Here is an 18,596-nt window from a genome sequence, read left to right as displayed (position 1 = left end):
TGGCTGCTCTCGACGGCGGTGACGACCTTGCCTCCGTTCCACGTCCTCTCTGGTCAACTGTCGTCTTCGACTTTCTTCTGTGCTGCTCCAGACAACTTGTATCGCTAGCTCTATCTTCTTGGCAGCGTAGTCTGCGATGGCGTCGTCTGTGTTCTATAGGTTCCGGTCCCAGAAGGACGAGTCGCGGGTTACCTTCGACGGTACTGGGATATCTGTCTTCGACCTGAAGAAGGAGATCATATTAGCAAACAATCTCAGCAAAGCAAATGACTTTGACTTGGTTGTCTTGGACAATGCCAGTGAAGGTTAGTAATGGTACAATCCTGCGGTTTTGCACGGCGCTATGGCGGCGCAGAACTGGCGGTTACTGGACGTTGCGCTTTACGCGTGTAGCAGCCTGACTGACGCTTCTTTGCTCCCAGAGTACAGGGATGATTCGCAAGTCATCCCCCGTTCATCCTCAGTCATTGTGAAGCGTGTGCCTGCTCGCCCTGGCAGAGGTTCAGCCCAACGGTATCTAGCCACCAGCGGTGCGACGGGCAACTCGGACGGAATGTCCAAGGCTTCTGGTGCTCCAGGCGGCGGAAACTGGGGTCGACCGGGTGGACATCTGTCGAAACGCTTCGATCATAACAACCCAAGGGATCAGAAAGAGGAGCCTAAGCCTGCCGAGAGGCCACCCCCACCTGTGAGTCTTGTATGAATGTGTTCGCAGCGCGTTTGCCTTGTCTTCCCCGTGGAGCTTGTCTACTGTGCAAGAGTGACGACTTTCACTTGCACGAGAAAGACGATCCCTCTTGTGCATACTCAGACTGGACAGCTCGTTCGATCTAGAAAGTTGCAACCTTCGGAATGCAGCACCCATTAGCTGAAGGACGCGCTGCGAACACGGCTTGGTTTATACTGACGGTGGTTCACAAGGCACCTATGAACATCAACAACCCAGATGACGAGGCCGCCGCTATGGCCGCCATGTTCGAGGCCCAAACGGCGAACTGGGAGGAAGCCCAGGAAAAGATGTCCCAGTTGGTGTCGCGCGCCAGCGCTCTTTTTGTCCCCATAGTAGAATATATTCTAATGAACTTCGTTTATTTCGTGTCATCTCGCGCACCTCTGTCCTGTCACAGTGCCACACGAATCTACAACAGTAACAACCCGCGCGGCACTCCGCGAGGAGGCAAACCGTTCCAGCCGTCACACCACCACTCTGACCGCCCATTACCGCCGAGTTATGTTTGTTACCGATGTGGGCAGAAAGGTGCGTTACTGTCGCTGTTTTGCGTCCTACCCATGCTTACCACAGGAACCCTGAAGGTCATTGGATCCAAGACTGCCCGACGAACAACGACCGCGAATTCGACCACAGGCCACGGATCAAGCGCACAACTGGTATCCCGCGTAGCTTCCTCAAGGCAGTCGATAATCCCACCACGGGCCAGCTGGGCGCAGGAGTCATGGTCACGCCCGAGGGTGGCTACGTCGTAGCTCAGCCCGACTCGTACGTCCCCTCCTCCTCACTATACACTCGCGCTTAACACCGATCCCTCTCCCAGCGCATCATGGCAAAAGCAAGTCTCGCGGCACAAAGGGCTCACCGAAGCCGACATCCGCGAACGCCCGCCCTCCGACCCCTCGCTCGCATGCCAGATCGACGGCAAGCTGCTCCGCGACGCGGTGAAGACGCCCTGCTGCGGGACGCTCTTCTGCGAGGAGTGCGTGCAGACGCACCTGCTCGAGCGCGACTTTTTGTGCCCGAACTGCGCGCGCAAGATCCCGAGCCTGGACAAGCTCGTCGTCGACAAGCCGACGCGCGCGCGCGTGCACGACTTCATCGACGCCGAGGTCGAGCGTAGTCGCCAGGAGGCGGAGCGCCAGGACCGGGCGGCGCTCGAGGGCGCGGAGGCGGCGGCGAAGGCGGGTGCGCAGGCTGACGGGGCTGCCGAGGGTGACAAGGTACGTCTATCCATCAGTCCATGTTACCTCACGCTCACCCTCCGAAACACAGAGCACGTCCGGTAAGGCAGCCGACAGCATGACCACAGAGAGCGGTGGCGCCGAAGGGGGGGAGTTCTACAACGACCAGATGGACGTCGCGCAAGTTCTCGCACAGAGCATCCCGCAACTGCAGGCACAGATCTCGCAGCTGCAGGGCATGCTCAACAACACCGCGCTGCCCCAGCAGGTCCGCCAGCAGGCGCAGCTCAAGCACCAGCAGCTGCAGATGGAGCTCCAGCAGGCGCAGGCCGTCGCCGCCATGGCCGCCGCGTCGTCGTACCCCGGCATGCCCGGGGTCGGGCAGATGAACGCGGGCATGGGCGGCGGTATGGGCGGGGGAATGGGCGGAGGCATGGGTGGGGGTATGGGTGGTGGAGGTATGAGTGGTGGAGGTATGGGTGGCGGGATGGGCATGCAGCAGCAGCAGGAGTATAGGCAGTGGACGAACCCGTTCCCGAACCAGCAGCCGGCGGGCCAGGACTCGGCGTACCAGCGGCTGCCGCTGAACAACAGGCGGAGGCCGCTCAAGCGCGAACGCCCGTCCGACTTCCTGGAGATCGCGGGCGCAGAGCAGGGAGACGCGAAGCAGGCGAGATACTGGGAGTGAGCCGCTGTCGCTTACGGCGATCGATAGTGCTGCTGTTCGTAGTGGACATCCTCACACCCCCCTGTCATATACATCGTATACAGCTAAGACCGATATGTATATTCTGATGCTCATCCACGATCGACATTATAGTGATAACAATGTGTTTCCGAAAACGACGTGCGTAACCCGTCCTATGTGGTGAAGGCGATCGGGGAGTCTGGCGGACGCTGCGCTTGCGGCGTGACCCGCTTCAGCAACGTTTGCTGGAAGCTCTCCCATGCACCGATAAGCTAGTACCATCATCAGTATGTTGCCTTCAACGTGAATAATAGTATATAAACGCACCTGCTTCTGCCTGGTAATCATGCCCTCGAGGAACGCCTCGAGCGCAGCCTTGAAGTCCTCGACGCGCTCGCGCTCAAACCGCGCCGTCTCGTGCTTCACCAGGCGCGAGACGTGGTCGAACTCGTTCTTCGCGTCGAGCGCACGCCGCTCCGCATCCGCGACGATCGCGAGGGAGCGCCCGAGCATCTCCGGCCCGAGCTTGCCTTGTGCGCGGTTGCTTTCGTGCGTCTGCTTCGTGCGCTTCAGGTGTGCGTCCGCGGTCTGCCACGCGCCGTACACGCGGATGCGCGAGCTGAACGCGAGCTGTGTGTGACGGCAGGGTGAGACAGGTGGACGGGTACAAACACAGTGAGGCGACGCGGGAGAAGGCTTACCCTGACGGAGTTGATGAGGCGTGTGTACTCGTCCGCTGTGGGTGGCCTGTTAGGGTTCAATGTATGAGTGTGGGTGGGAAGGTGGGACGGACCTGTGCTCAGGATCGTAATCACGTCGTCGTTCGCCTGAGACGACTGGAGCTCCTGCGCCTTCCGCTCGACCTCTGCCAGCCCTGACAGCGACAAGGACAGCTGCTTTCCGACGTCGCATGCAGCCAGGTCTGCGATTGTCTGCGCGAAATCGCCCGCGGCAGCGGCCACGTCTACGAAAGCCGATGAGTTGCGCCCGCGAGAAGGGGGGACCACACAGACGACGTACCTGAGCGCTGCTTGGCTACAGCCTCAATGGACCTCACGAGACCTCGAAGTTGTGTCTCCAGACTGTCCAGGTACGACCTCTGCCTGTCGAACCACTGCCATGCCGTCAGTGCCACACAACTGCGGGGAAGGCGAAGTCAAGATTACCTCGTCAGTTTCGTGGAACCGAGGACCGGCGATCGTCTGGCCAATCGCGCTCATAAGGCCACCCTTCTCCTGCGCAATCTCCGCTTTGCGGTGCTTGATCTGCAATCACAGCAGCTGTCAGCACAAGCCGAGCAAGACGGAAGTGTGTACAACGAACGTCGAGGGAGAAGGTATCGCTTTCCAGGAACAGCTTCAGGTCCGCGTCCTTCTGCAGGACTGGGTGCGCTGCGATCTTCTGGATGCACTTCTCGAGCGCGAGCCGGCGCTGCTGCACAAATTCGTTGTCGAACCGGCCGAAGGGGTTCTTGTCCGGGACTGGGGGCACGACCACTCCGGGGTTGTTCATGGAGAGCGTTTCGTACAGCCACAGGAAGTCAGAGTACCGCCGGAGGACGGAGAAAGTCGATTTCTTGTACATGGGCGAGGTGGTCTGTAACACAACTGAGGATAACCACCCAGAAATAGATGTAGAAAGCGACATACCTTGGTGTGAACCGTGTACATGGTGTACGCGCGGATAGGATCACCGACTCTCTGCGGGTCATCTACACTGATTACAAAAGTGGGCTGTATGCCGTTGTCTTTCTTCACAGGCGACGAGGAACTCGCCTCGGAGGGCTGTGTGCCATGTTAGAGGACGCATTCACTCGGGCACCAAGTATATCTCAACTCACCGACGTGGGTGCTTGCTCACGCTCCCGCGAGGCAACCCGTGCTGCCATCGTCTGTGCAATTGGCCGGTCATCGTCATCGTCATCGTCCGACACGCTCTCTTCCCGAGCAATACTCGAGACCGGACCCGTTCCACCGAACGCGTGTTGCGTACTCTGCCATCCGCCCGTGTCCCCCCATCCTCCCAGCGCCTCGCCACCTATCGAAAGGCCAGCGATGGAACGTTCAAACGCATTCGAAGGCTGGTCAAGCGGGTTATATGACACGGGCGCAGCCTTGATAGACGCAACATGAGAGGAAGCTGAGGACGCGACCGAACCTCGCGAGACATGGCCAGGCAGGCGAGCAGATGTTGCAGTAGGACTCGTCTTGGGTTCTGGAGGTGGTGTAGGTGCCTTCGTAGGCTCCTCGACTGGCGGGGTGAGTTCCCGCAGCGGGGGTTGCAGCTCGGGAGGTTGGTGTACGGGCTCCTCCGATACACTTTCCCGGAAACCACGGGCCAGAGGCGACGTCGCGTGGGCCGTCGGTGTAGACTCCTGCAAGTCATCTGTGCTGGCCTCTTCCGAGTTGAATGCGGCACTGTCGAGCGGGTCTGGCGCGCTGTCGCGATAGTCTTCAAATCCGCCGATGTCCGCAAACGCATCGTGCCGCAGCGCATTTGACGACGAGCCGCCAAACGCTGCCGCCTCTTCATTGTATGGTGAAGGGTCCTGTCCAAAGCTTGACCAAGGGTCGGGTGAGTTGGACCTGGGTTTCGCGAAAGGATCTGCGAAGGGATTTGAAAGCGCGTCATGTGAGGGGGCCAGGAGGTCGTCAAATCCGTCCATAGTAGAACTCGGTCAGGGTATGTTGGCGGCGGCGTAGCAGAGTAGAAGAGGAAGAGGACGGAGGTCGTCGTCGCGGTGTTGTGAGCACTGAGCGGCATCGAAGACGAGCGAAGAGATAAGATTAGATTGAGCATATATAGATCTAATCTGTGTTGTATATTCGCACAGTTTATGTCGGTCCGTTCTTCTACCAAGAACACGTTGTTCGTCGTCGACAGTACCTGCAGGTGCTAAACTTCAAGAGCAGACTATAATACATCCCCTCCTAGGTAAGTCACTTGATCCTCGTGCGATACGGCAATCTAATGCCAGTGCAGCCTGTGAAATAAGCACCAGGTATACTATGTACTAGCGGACGGACCTCGTCGCAGATGCAGTTGTCTATGCAAACGCAGACGCGACGCTGTTTACCATGCTCGACGATAATTTCGAACTCGCAAAAGATCCAATTTTCTGAGATGTAGTGAGTGCCAGTCCAACCCCCCATTTTACCCATATCTTATACTTTGAAAACAAAGACACTCTCTTGCCAGTGTTGAGGAAGTACTGAGGAAGTACCGGATCTGCAGCACTCATGAGGCCAAGGCGGAGCTCAATCCATGCTGAAAACATCTCGCCAACATACTCAGACACTGCCGACACACGGCAGATCTGTTCAGCACAGTATCATCAATACCGTCTTCGCCGCGGTGCCCTTGTCCGCTTAAAGGCGGCGGTTTCCGATCAGCACCCGAACGAAAAGCTCGACTTGGACAGCTACTATCTAGAGCCCCAGGAGATCAAGTTCTTCAGTCACCTGCCACCCACGCCGTCTTCCTTTCAGGAAAGAATGTGTCAAGCTCATGATACCTCCAGAATAGGAAGTACAAAGCAACATCGTAATAATCCGCAGTCGTTCCTCCGTCTACGCAGAACATGTCTAACTATCCCTTTCGCATGTACAACACCTGTACTATAGAGCCTCCTGTGCATTTTTTGACATCTCGTCGTGAGTGACATCTATCCAAGGCGACGAGCATGAGGGACTCTGGAGCGCCGCTGCAAGCGTCTTTTGAGTTGGTGAATGGTGGCGCTAGGCTTGATGGCACAGGATGGCACTAGTGACAGAGCCGCCGTACTACGTATACTTCTACGTTTAAAGCCCGTTGGATCTTAAAGTTTCGTGATCTGCTTGTTCACGGGAGCGGTCGCTGCGAGTGCGCTGACATCGCTGGCATGGCAATCTAAGCGTGCCCGAGCGGAGCCGCCCGACATTTACGCACACCGCTCGAGAAGCTCACCGCGTTGCACGCATCTGATCCGCCTGGGCTCGACGACGGCCGCCACATGAACAAACTTGCAGGCACAGTGGGGCGAGATGGGTGCAGCGCGGCGTCGGGGGCGGGCTCACCCCGCCCGTGTCGAGCATCCCAATTTCCGTCGCGTGTCCATGAGGAAGCGGCCTCGGTCCCAGACTGTCTCAGGCTGATACATTATCAGTATTGCGCGCGGCCAGCTGAGAGACGCGACTCAGTCGTTCTCGCGCCGCCTTTCCCCCTCACCGCGACCAGCTGGGGTTGCCATGGTCTCCTGGAGCCACGGAACGTCGTGTCTCGAGGCCTTTTCGCTCCATCGCAGGTATGCCACTCGTCCCCGCGGATGTGCGCGGCACCAGACAGATGCTGATTGTATCAAACGTTACAGGCAGACAGGCAGCGAACCTGCCACCATGCTGGAGGTCGTCCCATCCTCGCCACAGGTCCTGCTGCTCGTTGTCGTCCTGCTCTTCGTCGCAGCCAGGTTGCTCTTCACGGGAAAGGACAAGCGCCCGCCGCTTCCTCCTGGCCCGCGGCCACTGCCCCTCCTCGGGAACGCTCTCGATTTTCCGAAGAGCCACCTGGGGCGCGAGTTCCGCAGTCTCTCAGAGAAATACGGTAGGTCTCAATCCCTAAACTTCACCTTTGCAACCATCGATCTGACAAAATTTCTGCACAGGCGATGTTGCTTATCTGAGTGTCCTGGGGCAGTCTATCATCCTCGTGAACTCGTATGACGCCGCATGTGAGCTGCTCGAGAAGCGGTCGGGCAACTACTCCGACCGTCCGCAGTCCGCGATGGTGAAGATGTAAGCACACGCGCCGCTTCGAGCTGATCGGACATTAACCCGCCCGAACCTAGGACCAACCTGGACTGGATATTCGTGTTCAAGGATTACGGCGCGGAGTGGCGCCGGTACCGCCGCGAGCTGCACGTCTCGTTCGTGCCGGAGATGATGACCCGCTACTTCGCCATCCAGCGGCAATATACGCGCGGCCTCCTCCGCAACCTCCTCGATACCCCTGCGGACTTCTCTGCACACATTAAATTGTACGTGCCCCCTCTATGCTAGCGTGCACACGCTGGCACCGCGCCGATGGTGATGGTGCTCATGTGCTGACGCCGGGATCATGCAGTTCGTTCGCCGCGGTCGTCCTCCGCATTGTCTATGGGCTCGACCCCGAACAGGGCGAACGGAAGTACTATAAGCTGGTGGAGAGGCTCGCGACGATTGCCGAGGACATCAGCACCCCTGGTCGGCATATTGTCGAGGCCTTCCCAAGCATGCAGCGGCTCCCGTCCTGGTTCCCCGGCACCGGGTTCATGCAACTTGCCGCAACCTGGAAAGCGGAGATCGCGAGTATCCGGGATTATCTGTACGACTCTGCTAAGGAGACCATGGTAAGCGCCCTCCGGACACGTTCCCGCACGCATGATTTAATTGGTGCGGTAGGGTACCAGCGGCGTCAAAGAGTCGATCATCACAAGACTAACGGAAGAGCGCGTCGAAGACGAGCTATCAAGGAATGTGACCGCTACGATTTATGCTGGTGCGTGCACCTCTCTACAGATCCCGCTGCCGCAATATCAATGCAACGATGTCGCACAGCTGGTTCAGATACGGTGCGTCGCTTGTCTCCAACACGGCGTCGCACGCCTCATACATGGCCGGCAATTTTTTCCTACAGACTAACGCTGCGGTACACGCGTTTGTATTGGCCATGGCTATGTTCCCAGAGGCGCAGCGTAAGGCGCAAGCGGAGCTAGACGCCGTCGTCGGACCTGACCGCCTGCCCGACTTTGCCGACCAAAAGTCACTGCCGTACGTGAGCGCACTCATGAAGGAAGTACTACGGTGGCACGTCGTCGCCCCGATCGGTGTGCCGCACCGTTCGACGGAGGCAGACGAGTACGGCGGGTATTACCTCCCTGGTGGCTCACTCATCATCGTCAACCAATGGTCAGTAGAATCCTCCTTGACTGTTCCGGGGCGTCGCACTGACCGTCGGTGACTTCGCCGCAGGGCAATGTCCAGAGACCCAGCGTATTTCCCAGACCCGGAGAATTTCTACCCCGAACGGTTCCTGCTGAACGGGCAGCTAAATCCGGCCATCCGGGACCCCGCGAAATTCGTGTTCGGCTTCGGTCGAAGGTGAGTGACCTGCACGCTTCGCCGCCCCAGGAACCACCGCTTACACACCGTTACCCAGGATCTGTCCCGGTCTCCACTTCGCCGAGGCCGCCTTGTTCCTGAACTGCGCCTACATCCTGCACACGCTGAACATCACCCCGCCCCTCGATTTACATGGAAACCCGAAGAAGCTGGAGATGAAGACCAATAGCCTCGCCGTCTCGTACGTCCCCGCAGCTATAATTATATCTTGATCGGCGAGCTTGACATCCCCACAGACACCTACTACCGTTCGAGTGCCGGATACTCGCCCGGAACGCCCACATGAAGGAACTTGTACGAGGGAACAGTGCTTAACGCCTAATGGCGCACAGACCTATATACCATTGGAAAGCTTTACTGACGACACGTCTATCGGGACACAAGGAATATACACCAGAACGACTGATCCGCACCCACACCCATGCACGCTATTCGAAGCCCGCCCGTCTGACCAGCCCGATCCCGCGCTGCTCACACGCTGCCCGAGCGATCCCCCACCCTACCGGCTCCGCCCCCGGCGAGTGCAATACAACCGTCCGTCGAATGCCCGCCCGGGGTGGGGCACTCAACAGCCCCCGGTTGAGGGCCGCCGGGAGGTTGTATGCCATGATCGAGCACTGCTGCCCCGCGCCAGACCACGGGACCTCCAGGGTGAGCGTGTGCAATGCATCAAGCGGCGTGATATACTTCAAGATGTGCGGTGTGTCGATGTGCAGGTGTTCGACCCCAGGAAAAGCGGCCGTCAAACGCGCAGCAGGGCAGCGTACCGCGAGAGCCGGGCCGTGGCCCATGTCCATATTCATGGCCATCGGGCAGTAGCAGCGGGGATATTGCGCAAACCGCAAGTAGCGGATTTTAGGGAGGACAGGTAGGTCGCTGGGGTCTTGCAAGTCCGGCAAAAACGGCATGGGCGAGGCGAAGTCGAGGTGCGTCAGCGAGGGGAATTCCGCCGCGTATCTGAGTATTGCGCACGGTCCAGTGGCACGCTCGAACTCGGTGTACGTGCCGATGGAAAGACGTCTGCAATCGGGGACGGCCTTGCGCAAACGCGTCAAGTATTCACGATCCCGTAGAGATCGCTCGAGAGCCTTTGCGTCTGATAACGACTGGCACATGGGTTCCAGCGTCTCTTGTGGAACATAAAGGTAGATGTTCGAATGCTGAAAGATGGACGCCATGAGATGCAGTGTGGCCACCGAATCCGTGGTAGACGATGGTGCAGCGTTCGCCTCCTGCGTCGGGGTGGCGCTGCTTGTCGCGTTGCACGGTTGTGCGTTTGTGGCAAGCCCCTCGGTGATCACTGCGGCCTCCACGCCATGCCCCGGGAAGCGTGGCTGCAGCGACCGTTGGCCGATCGCTCCGTACGCGGACAGGTCGTCCTCGGACAGCCAACGTATCATGACGTGCCGCCGCGCGACCTGGAGAACAGTGTCGCGCCACTGGCGGTTCACAAGGGACATTTCTCGGAAGAACGCCCATCGGGTAACCGGCTCGGAAGTCGGGAGCGACAGCCATGCCTGGAGGAGGATCATCTCCAGAACTTCAAAAGGGAGGGCCGGCGTGTTGAAGTGCTGTAATACTGGCCTGTCCTCGTCGCTCCGGTCTCCTCTCTGCGCCTGGGAGACGCAGCGCGGGGGTTTCCCCTTGACTACATTGCGGTCAGGGTTTATTAAGAAAAGCGATATCCAAATGCAGCTGACCTTTGGTAACACGGCGACCAATGATGCGAGAAGCAATTAGATATTGCTCTAGCGCGCTATCGCCACATTGTGACCTGAGCAGATGCTCATGATGTGGGACCATCCCTGTGTCGTACGTACGGATGGTGTTGCCGAGTCAATATCGAGATGTCTTGCCGACGAGTGCAGGGTTATAAGGACCCGTGCACGCACTGTGGGACAAAGCTCTTCGACTGGAAAGAATACGTTGATTCAATATAGTAGTCAAACAGTTGTTGCGTCGAACTCACCGTGGGACATGTTGCGACACAGGCCTTTGCTTCAGCAGCAGCGCTTTCGGATGTGAGCAACGGCTCCAGAGCCCCGACCTCGATCGCGAGGGAATACATGTCCGCACGAGTTATCCACGTGTCGAACTTGAGATGAAGAATCCTTCCGCCGCAAGCAAAGTCTTTCGACCAGCTCTCCCACGTCGCTACGTGATCCGCCGGACAGCGGGGAGGCAGGTCTTGCAGTTTCACGGTGGAGAGGGAGAACTTCGTGTCTACCGATCCTACGAGAGTACTAGACCGGGAGGGGGTGGTCGAAGAGGTGAGTGTTGGAGCCGTTCCGGTGACCGACACGCACAGGAATCGTCCGCGACATTGACATCGGCCGATGCGAACGTATATGGTCTCGCCTGCCGCTCTCAGGACGATCATGGGATTTTGCGGTGAGGCAACCTCCGAGATATGGAGAACATTGTCTTCGCCGGCGATGGAGACAGTGAAGCCCGCCTTCTCGATCCCAGCGACGAGCCAGGCTGGGACGACAATATCGCAGGGGCATTTGAAGGTCGGCAGGGCTGGAGTAGCGAGAGGTGCTCGCTGCGCCGTCGGAGAGGCGCGGTACGGAATGCAGACGTCCATGACTTCGATAGAGCTGGCTAGTTGCTGGATGCGGAACTCCGATAAGCTCACAGCACGAAAGTACGAGTTCGGGGGCACTTGTGGGCGTCCGACGTAGTGGCCGACGTAAAATCGCCCAGCCGCTTCTGGCTGCGGATAGAGAAGAAGCGCGATAACGCGCCCGTCCACGTCCTCGCATCCTAAGAGCGCGAGGTACGTCGTCTTCTCTGAGCCGTGCTGTATGGGAATGAGGGGGAACCGCGAGCGCATGCCATAGCTGGTGACGTTGTACTCCGAGAGCACCGCCGGGATGCCAAACCGCTTCTGGAAGGTCTCCGGAGGAATAGAAGAGATGCCAGCCGAGTTGACGAAGGCGTCCGGCGACCACGCGAAGAGGTTCCTCGACTGCCAATAGCGCCCGTCGTCGCTGACCGAATAGGGCCCCAGGTTCTTGTATAGAACCGCGTCGTCGCGAAGCAGGGGCCCCCACGCGAAGATACTCTGGTCCGGGACCTGCCTGAGGATCTCCTCCTGCAGCCGAATGAACGCGTTCGCGCCCTCCCCGTAGATCGTCGGCATGTTCACCCCGAAGAGGCCCAGCAGCGCGTACGCCTTGTCCTCCACGCGCGTCGTCTGCCGCTTCGCCGCCCACGCCATGCGCTGCGCGACGCTCACCGCGTGCAGCGACTTCGCGTGCGTGAGCACCGCGCGCTCGACGCCCGCGACCTCCTCCACCAAATCGGCCAAACTCGCCTTCGTGCCCAGCAGGCGCCACTCCGCGGAGACGAACACGACCGTCGCGGGCGCGATGAGCTCCTGCAGCGTCCACCCGCGCGTCCACCAGCGGGAGCGGCGGAACTTGGAGTCGCGCAGGCGCGGGTCGTGGTCGTCGCTCACGTCCGCGAGGAACGCGAAGCACGCGTCGGCCGCCGCGTACCACTCGTACATCGAGTTGATCGCCTCGGAGAGCGCGGTGCTGCTCGTCTTGTCGATGCAGCACGAGTCGATCCACACCCAGCGGTACCCGTGCCGCCGCGCGAGCGCGCAGCACCCGCGGATCTTCGCCGAGGCGCGGGACAGCGCGCCGCCGGCGGGCGTGGCGGCGCTGGGAGTGAAGAGGCGCTTCAGGCGCGACTGCTTCTTCGAGGCCTCTGCTTGGAGGGCGATGAGGTCCTGGAAGGACTGTTCCCCGGTGAGGTCCCACACATGGGAGAGGATCGCATAGCGGTGCTCGCGCGGCCTGTCGATGTGGTGGAACGTCCCGTCTTCCGTGTCGAGGAGCCACATACGTGCACTGCGTCTGTGACAGACCCCGCGTCAGATCCGCAGCCCTAGAACAAACATTACGGAACATAGGTAGATGAACGTACTGTCGCAAGGTTAATCCTTGTACAACAACTGTGTGGCTTGGTGCTCGGCTGGCAATTCGATGTGGCGAGAGGAAGAGCCTGAGGACGCACCAAAATCACGGCCTCAATTAACACGCGTCGCCATAGCGAGCGCCCAGTGCTTCCCGCGTAGGCTGCTGCGCAAATCAGCCATCTGCCTGAGGCACCCGCGGCCGGCGGCGGGGCAGCGCCCAAGGAGCCGCGGCCGGCGTTGAAATGACAGTGTCGGGATGCACAGATCCACATGCAAGTTCCAGGCCAGAATCTGCGGCCGGGGATGCCCCATTTAAATTTAGGACAGGCTAGCCGCGGAATGACAGGCGTACATATGGGTCCGCGAGGGGCGTCGTCCGTTGAATAGAGTCCGGTTCCTGGACTTGTGAAGGTTGCGGTGGTACACAGGGATTGCCGCCTGGCCAGAAGCGAGGGAAGGGGTGGATTTGAGTAGGTTGGGACGCCACTAGTGCGAGGCAGGCGCCGTGTTAACGTTGGGCGTACCACCTACTAATGCCACTGGTCGCTTACCCATTGAGGCGTTATGTTCATGAAAGATGAGCACAACCAAAAGTGAGCTGAAGTTCGGCTACGCCTGTAACTTGCAAGGCGAGTTAGGTGTTCATGCTGCGAGCGCATAGGAGATGGTCACTTGCCCGTTGATGGCCGAGAGCACACAAGCACACAAACAAGCAGCAAAACAACGCCGTATATTGCTCGTATCGTACAATACCAGAGAACCGCTTAGACGGCGGGCGTACTACGTGCGCGGACAGCTATGCTATGCGGGGTGCGGTGCACCGGCCCGGGGAGAGAGATATCCAATGCGAGTGCAGGAAAACAATGCGTGAGGCAGAGGAGGGGAAAGAGGAAGACGAGGCACACAGCCGCCGCTCGTGAAGTATCATTACACATTACTACGCAGTCGTTCGTTTGGGGGGGTCGTGGGTGGGGCGGGGCGGGGCGGTGGGGGGAGGCAGCGCGCCCGGGGGATAAAGATAGTCGAACAGGAGGGCGGGAAGGGTGAGGGTGGCGCGGAGTGGGGTATGGCCGGCCGCGGGGAAGGGAAGGGGCGCGAGGCGAGGCGTTTATACCTTCTCGGTCGCCTCCTTCTCGTCGTGGTGCGCGTCGGCGGTGCCCTTGTAGTCGGACACGTGGATGTCCTGCGCGATGAGCTCGGTGCGGTACTTGCCCGAGGTGATCGGCGTCGAGTTCTGGTAGAGGAGGTCGACCTGCTCGAGCGAGAGGCCCTTCGTCTCGGGGATGCAGAAGTACGTGAACACGAAGCAGCCCGCGCACGTCGAGCCCCAGAGGAAGAACACCTTCACGCCGAGCCCCGCGTTGCCCGGGCCCGTGTTCACGAGGTAGGGCGTCGCGTACCCGATGCCGAAGTTCCAGAGCCAGTTCGACGCGGTGGAGAGCGACATCGCCTTGGCGCGGATCGCGAGCGGGAAGATCTCGCCGGTGATGACCCAGGCGATGGGGCCCCAGGTGGACGCGAAGCCGGCGATGTAGATGCAGACGAGCGCGATGAGCGCCTTCTGGCCGGCGGTGTCGGTGACGGAGATGGTGACGCCGATGATCGCGATGAGGAACTCGCAGACACACATGAGCACCGCGCCCCAGAGGAGCAGCGAGCGGCGGCCGAAACGCTCGACGCCCCACATCCCGGGGAGCGTCATGAACACGTTGACGATGCTCGTGGCGATGGTGATCAGGAAGGGGTCCGCGATGCCGGAGTTCTTGAAGAACGTCGTGCCGTCTGTGTGGGACGTCAGCGCGTGCGCAAAGCGGGGGAGAAGGGAGGGTGCTTACAGTAGAAGATGAAGTTGATACCGGTGAGCTGCTGCCATGCCTGGATGAAGATGCCGGAGAGGGTGCGGAGGGCGATCTTGTTGTTGTTGAACTTGAAGCAGTCGAGGTACGAGCTCTCGCCGAGGGCCTCCTCCTCGCGGAGGGCGACGCGGATGTCGTTCAGCTCAGCCTCGACCTCGGGGTCCTGGGCGTCGAGGGAGGTAAGACGGGCGAGCGCCTTGGCGGCCGCCTTGTCCTTGCCCTTCTTGATCAACCAGCGCGGGGACTCGGGGAGGTAGGACATGCCGAGGCAGAGGACGAACGCCCAGATGAACTGGACGCCGATGGAGATCTGCCATGACGAGTGGTTCTGGCGGTCCTTGGTCGCGTTGTTGATGACGGCAGCGAGGAGGAGGCCGATGGTGATGGCCCACTGGTAGCCGGAGACGACGGCACCGCGGATCCACTTGGGCGAGCACTCGGACTGGTACATGGGGACGAGGGTGGAGACGAGGCCGACACCGAGACCGGCGAAGACACGGCCGACGACGAAGGTCGCCATGTCGGGCGCGCCAGTCTGGAGAGCGACACCGAGCGAGAAGACCAGGCAGGAGCACATGATACCGAGGCGACGGCCAAGGATATCTGCTGCGGGTGCACCGAGGAGGGCGCCTGGAGGAGCGACGTCAGCGATATGCGAACGCGTGTGGCTAAAAAGTCAAACTCACCGAAGAAGGTACCCGCGGAGAGGATGGAGACTACGAGCGACTCGCGGTTCGAGGGCAGGTAGTAACCGAGGGGGTAGGTTGCGGTGTCGGTGGTAGCGTTACCGAACGTCCGTAACCAGTCGTCCATCTGGATGATACCGGAGATGGTGCCGGTGTCGTAACCGAAAAGGATACCACCGAAGGCGGCGAAGGCGGTCATGAGGATGCCCGCGAGCTTGCTCTTGGGGGCGGAGGCACCGATGCCATCGCCCGTTGCTGCTGGTCCACCGGCCATTGTGTCGTGAGGCTTGTACGCGTTGAGGAGAGCGGGGAAGACGCGTGTGGGGGTGGGGATGGGGGGAAGTGGGGAAGAACAGACCACTGGGAAATGGAGGATGGCGGGGGGCGCATTTTATACGCGAGGCGGGTCGGGGAGGGCGAGAGTGATCCAAGTCCCCCCGCCCAAATCGGGACGACCGACCCATGCGGCCTCATCAGCGAAATCTGATCTCCCCCGCCCAGGCGCCCGCCAGGCACTCCCCCCTCTTCCCTTTTCCGGCACACTTCGCCAAATTCCATCTTCCCCCGCCCCTCCCCCGCACCCCTCGCTGTCCCCGCCCGGGGTCGCGCAGTGCTTCCCCCGCATGCCCCGGACGAAGCCCAGCTTCCTTTCCCAGTCGCAACGAAGCCAGCGGGACCAGTACGGGCCCCGTGTGCAGCCTTCCGGCCGGGATACAGCACTCGGTGCGGTGCGGGCTCCGTAGCCTCCTGCAGACGAGCAGGCGCGACTCGAGACGCGCCCGAGCGAGCGGAACAGAAATGGAGGGCTTGGATTGGACGAGGGCGACTCACATGACCCGACCCCCGTTCCTGTCCAGCGCCTTCCCGACCGAGCCCCGATCGCTGCGCCCCGCGCCCGCCTCTGGAGGATGCGAAATGTGCGCGACGAGCCTGGGCGGCCCCGCCAGGCGCGCGGGGTCGATCCTCGAAAAAAAATTGCCAAGCGCGCCCCCCGCCGTTGCCGCCACCCGCTGTCGTGCGCTGAGGTGTCCTCCCCAGGTTGTGCGCCGGGAGGGATTCATCCCACGATCGGAGAACGATGGCCCCGAATGCCGACTGTCACCTCGCCTGCGTTCCGTTTACCCGCACGACGCGGGCGATTGGCAGCAACGCCTGGGACGAGGCTGGGCCGCCCACGGTGCAGCGTGCGCCCGGCATGCCGGCTGCGAGCCCCGGGCCCCTTTGACGCTCTGAAACGGCGGCGGGGTCGGACAATGGGCCTTTGGAGCCCGGGCGTCGTGCACGCCGTGGGCCGTGGCTAAGGCTCGCCTAGCGGTCGCGCGCACTGCCACACGGAAGAGATGCGAACTGGGCCGGCCCCGGAGCTTGTGCGGTCGGAGGTTTCGCGCGGATGCACCGACGGCTGCAGGCGATTCGTGCTCTCGGGGAGCGGATCCAAGACGCACGCTCGAGCCGCCGTGCGACGCCCGGCACCGAGGCGTTACGCGGCAGTCACAGCGTAACGAGGCACAACCGCCCGACGTGCGTGGGAAGAGAGTGGCGTCGGGCAGGCGCCCATGGTAGCCGAGGGTCGCAAGCGCCACTGGGCATGAGCGACGTCACCTGCTGCGTCGACTCCCTCTTCGTCATCTCGTGTGCTCGTCCATTCTTCTCTTACATACACGAAGGATGAGAGCAACGGTCGGTCGACGCGGGGGCCTGTCGCTTGCCGCCGGATGCGGGCGATCGGCGGCGGAGTTTCGCAGGAATGTTGAGCAGCAACGCAAGTACTCGAGCTCCGCCCCGAGTCCTCTCCCAATTGAACCCTTTCCAATTCTTCCATCCCCGGCCGTGCCTGCTCTCCGGCGCATCCAGAATGCGCCCGAGGATTGCCTCACGAACCTTGCAATACTCGACGTTGGCCTCCGTTCTTACGACCAGATGCAATGGACGTGAGTCGGCCGATGTTGCGTTGCTAAACTACCCCAAAGAGCTATGTATCGAGCAAGAAACCGATCACCAGCGTGCGGCACGGCTGCTGCTGTCAACTGTCAAACGGCGTGGATGAGTGTGCGACCAACGCCACGCAACTCGCCGCAAAGGGCGCACCCGCCGCCCGCATTCGAATTCGTGAGTACTGACACCTGCGCATGCACCCCCAGACGAATGCAGTCACGCCCGCCGATTTTCCAGCAGCCTCGCACCGCTAGCGGCGCTGATGCCGCGCGCGACGGCCGCACTGCACCCTGGACGTAACGTCGCGAGCCCCGCATCCCCCGCTTCAGCGTGCTGCGTGCCAACCCCGCACGTACAGGGTCCGCTCGCTTGATGGCTACCCCGGCCTGCTGCCATCCAACCATCTCGCCAATGCCCCATGGGCGGTGGGAAGCCCCGCGAACCAATGAACCCCGCCGGCAGCGCGCCTGGGTCGCTCAGTCCTATCGCGTCCATCGCGCGCGACTTCCACGCCCCTCCGCCCGACTCCCACTTTCATCTCCCAGTTCCCTCACGAGCCCGCGCGTCCCCACGTTCGCACCCCTGATCAAGACGCGAACGGCACATTTTTCGTGCGCGGGGCAGATCGTGGCGGCGCCGCGGCGGGCTGTCTGATCCCCCCCGCGGGCCATCACGCTCCCCGCAGCAGCGCACGTACACTCTTGCGTGTTTTCCAGAGAACGGCGAGAGCGCGCCCAGGCGTCCTGGGCGCGATGTGTCGCCCGACGGTGTTCATTGGACGGGCGGGATTTGAGCCGAGCGCGCCAGTGTGCGGGGTCTGGGCGGCGCAGGGCAGGGCGGGGAAGAGACGTTACCCCAGGGCCCCCATGGGGCTACGACTGTTCGTGCTGGGGCGACAGGTGTCTCCTTTGGGTTTGCGCTGGTCGAATCACCGACGCTCTACGGCGAGCATGTACCTTAATCTCAGGGGTTGCAATCACTGGACGGCTGCGTCATGAAAAAAAGATGTGGAACAGGTAAGCACGCCGTAAGCAGTCCTCCGAGAGCAGCTGCAGGTTCGCGGTCAGCACCCCTCGGGCTCTGTCGGGCAACACTGCTGCTGGCTAGCCGAGGGCGTGCGAGGCTGCACTTATCGTCGACGCCATCCTGGGTCATCCCCTGCTCGAACTTCGCATGTCGGACTTCGTCCATGGGAGCGGGACGCGCTCGATAAGCCGCTGCTCCGGAGCCCCGGACGACGCAACCGCGCTGTGGACGCGTGTAACAGAAGACGGCGCGACCGTCTATCTCCACTCTACGCGCCTCCGCCGACGTACTCTACAATAAACACCGAGCGTGCACGAACTCCGCATTCGCATTGACATAACGCGTCCTCCGAGCGCCCAGGATATCTTGTGCGACTGTGCACGCGGTCCCGCTCGCGAAGCAGCGCAGATCCCGCCGGCTGATATCCAT

At 60.9% G+C, this 18,596-nt stretch overlaps 6 protein-coding genes across 6 annotated transcripts; 2 read left to right on the top strand and 4 right to left on the bottom strand.

The window, feature by feature from the left end:
• Positions 1-59: 59 nt before the first annotated feature.
• Positions 60-2,331, top strand: TRAVEDRAFT_29274 (DWNN-domain-containing protein; the record flags this gene model as incomplete). The annotated part of the gene is made up of 7 exons (XM_008040028.1): positions 60-305; positions 423-688; positions 922-1,025; positions 1,128-1,258; positions 1,315-1,498; positions 1,554-1,953; positions 2,006-2,331. Coding segments are annotated over exons 1-7 (1,552 nt in total), but the record flags the coding sequence as incomplete, so codon positions are not given.
• A 30-nt stretch (positions 2,332-2,361) lies between these two features.
• Positions 2,362-5,263, bottom strand: TRAVEDRAFT_149230 (Vps5-domain-containing protein). The gene is made up of 9 exons (XM_008040739.1): positions 4,443-5,263; positions 4,252-4,386; positions 3,926-4,198; positions 3,769-3,867; positions 3,623-3,716; positions 3,396-3,566; positions 3,304-3,338; positions 2,930-3,232; positions 2,362-2,874 (listed from the first exon to the last, which is right to left on the bottom strand). Exons 1-9 carry the CDS (start codon positions 4,488-4,490, stop codon positions 2,776-2,778), a joined length of 1,257 nt encoding a protein of 418 aa, XP_008038930.1. The 5' UTR covers positions 4,491-5,263; the 3' UTR covers positions 2,362-2,775.
• Positions 5,264-6,733: 1,470 nt separating this feature from the next.
• On the top strand, positions 6,734-9,147 carry TRAVEDRAFT_29273 (cytochrome P450). Its single transcript, XM_008040027.1, has 11 exons — positions 6,734-6,884; positions 6,951-7,180; positions 7,242-7,371; positions 7,425-7,613; positions 7,700-7,964; positions 8,017-8,113; positions 8,173-8,186; positions 8,252-8,523; positions 8,587-8,715; positions 8,774-8,917; positions 8,973-9,147. Exons 2-11 carry the CDS (start codon positions 6,976-6,978, stop codon positions 9,049-9,051), a joined length of 1,524 nt encoding a protein of 507 aa, XP_008038218.1. The 5' UTR covers positions 6,734-6,884; positions 6,951-6,975; the 3' UTR covers positions 9,052-9,147.
• Positions 9,148-9,773: 626 nt separating this feature from the next.
• Positions 9,774-10,358, bottom strand: TRAVEDRAFT_29272 (uncharacterized protein; the record flags this gene model as incomplete). The annotated part of the gene is made up of 1 exon (XM_008040026.1): positions 9,774-10,358. A coding segment is annotated over exon 1 (481 nt), but the record flags the coding sequence as incomplete, so codon positions are not given.
• Positions 10,359-11,788: 1,430 nt separating this feature from the next.
• TRAVEDRAFT_123500 (HET-domain-containing protein) lies at positions 11,789-12,589 on the bottom strand (the record flags this gene model as incomplete). The annotated part of the gene is made up of 1 exon (XM_008040738.1): positions 11,789-12,589. A coding segment is annotated over one exon (801 nt), but the record flags the coding sequence as incomplete, so codon positions are not given.
• A 901-nt stretch (positions 12,590-13,490) lies between these two features.
• TRAVEDRAFT_149223 (MFS monosaccharide transporter) lies at positions 13,491-15,765 on the bottom strand. Its single transcript, XM_008040737.1, has 3 exons — positions 15,207-15,765; positions 14,500-15,150; positions 13,491-14,446 (listed from the first exon to the last, which is right to left on the bottom strand). Exons 1-3 carry the CDS (start codon positions 15,478-15,480, stop codon positions 13,773-13,775), a joined length of 1,599 nt encoding a protein of 532 aa, XP_008038928.1. The 5' UTR covers positions 15,481-15,765; the 3' UTR covers positions 13,491-13,772.
• Between the last annotated feature and the right edge of the window lie 2,831 nt (positions 15,766-18,596).

The sequence above is a fragment of the Trametes versicolor genome, assembly GCF_000271585.1.
Source record: "Trametes versicolor FP-101664 SS1 unplaced genomic scaffold TRAVEscaffold_6, whole genome shotgun sequence".
Taxonomy (NCBI): Eukaryota; Fungi; Basidiomycota; class Agaricomycetes; order Polyporales; family Polyporaceae; genus Trametes; species Trametes versicolor.
This window is presented reverse-complemented; position numbering and strand designations above follow the sequence as displayed.

What these genes read in the sequence shown, in the direction of transcription:
- TRAVEDRAFT_149230 (XM_008040739.1), bottom strand. Translation starts at nt 4,490, where the DNA reads ATGGCAGCACGGGTTGCCTCGCGGGAGCGTGAGCAAGCACCCACGTCG. An exon ending in GTGAGCAAGCACCCACGTCG is followed by an intron (nt 4,387 to 4,442) that starts GTGAGTTGAGAT and finishes CATGGCACACAG; the next exon opens with CCCTCCGAGGCGAGTTCCTC. An exon ending in GCCTCATCAACTCCGTCAGG is followed by an intron (nt 3,233 to 3,303) that starts GTAAGCCTTCTC and finishes CGTCACACACAG; the next exon opens with CTCGCGTTCAGCTCGCGCAT.
- TRAVEDRAFT_29273 (XM_008040027.1), top strand. Translation starts at nt 6,976, where the DNA reads ATGCTGGAGGTCGTCCCATCCTCGCCACAGGTCCTGCTGCTCGTTGTC. An exon ending in GTGTTCGGCTTCGGTCGAAG is followed by an intron (nt 8,716 to 8,773) that starts GTGAGTGACCTG and finishes ACCGTTACCCAG; the next exon opens with GATCTGTCCCGGTCTCCACT. An exon ending in ACCAATAGCCTCGCCGTCTC is followed by an intron (nt 8,918 to 8,972) that starts GTACGTCCCCGC and finishes ACATCCCCACAG; the next exon opens with ACACCTACTACCGTTCGAGT.
- TRAVEDRAFT_149223 (XM_008040737.1), bottom strand. Translation starts at nt 15,480, where the DNA reads ATGGCCGGTGGACCAGCAGCAACGGGCGATGGCATCGGTGCCTCCGCC. An exon ending in CTCCGCGGGTACCTTCTTCG is followed by an intron (nt 15,151 to 15,206) that starts GTGAGTTTGACT and finishes TCGCTCCTCCAG; the next exon opens with GCGCCCTCCTCGGTGCACCC. An exon ending in TATCAACTTCATCTTCTACT is followed by an intron (nt 14,447 to 14,499) that starts GTAAGCACCCTC and finishes CGTCCCACACAG; the next exon opens with ACGGCACGACGTTCTTCAAG.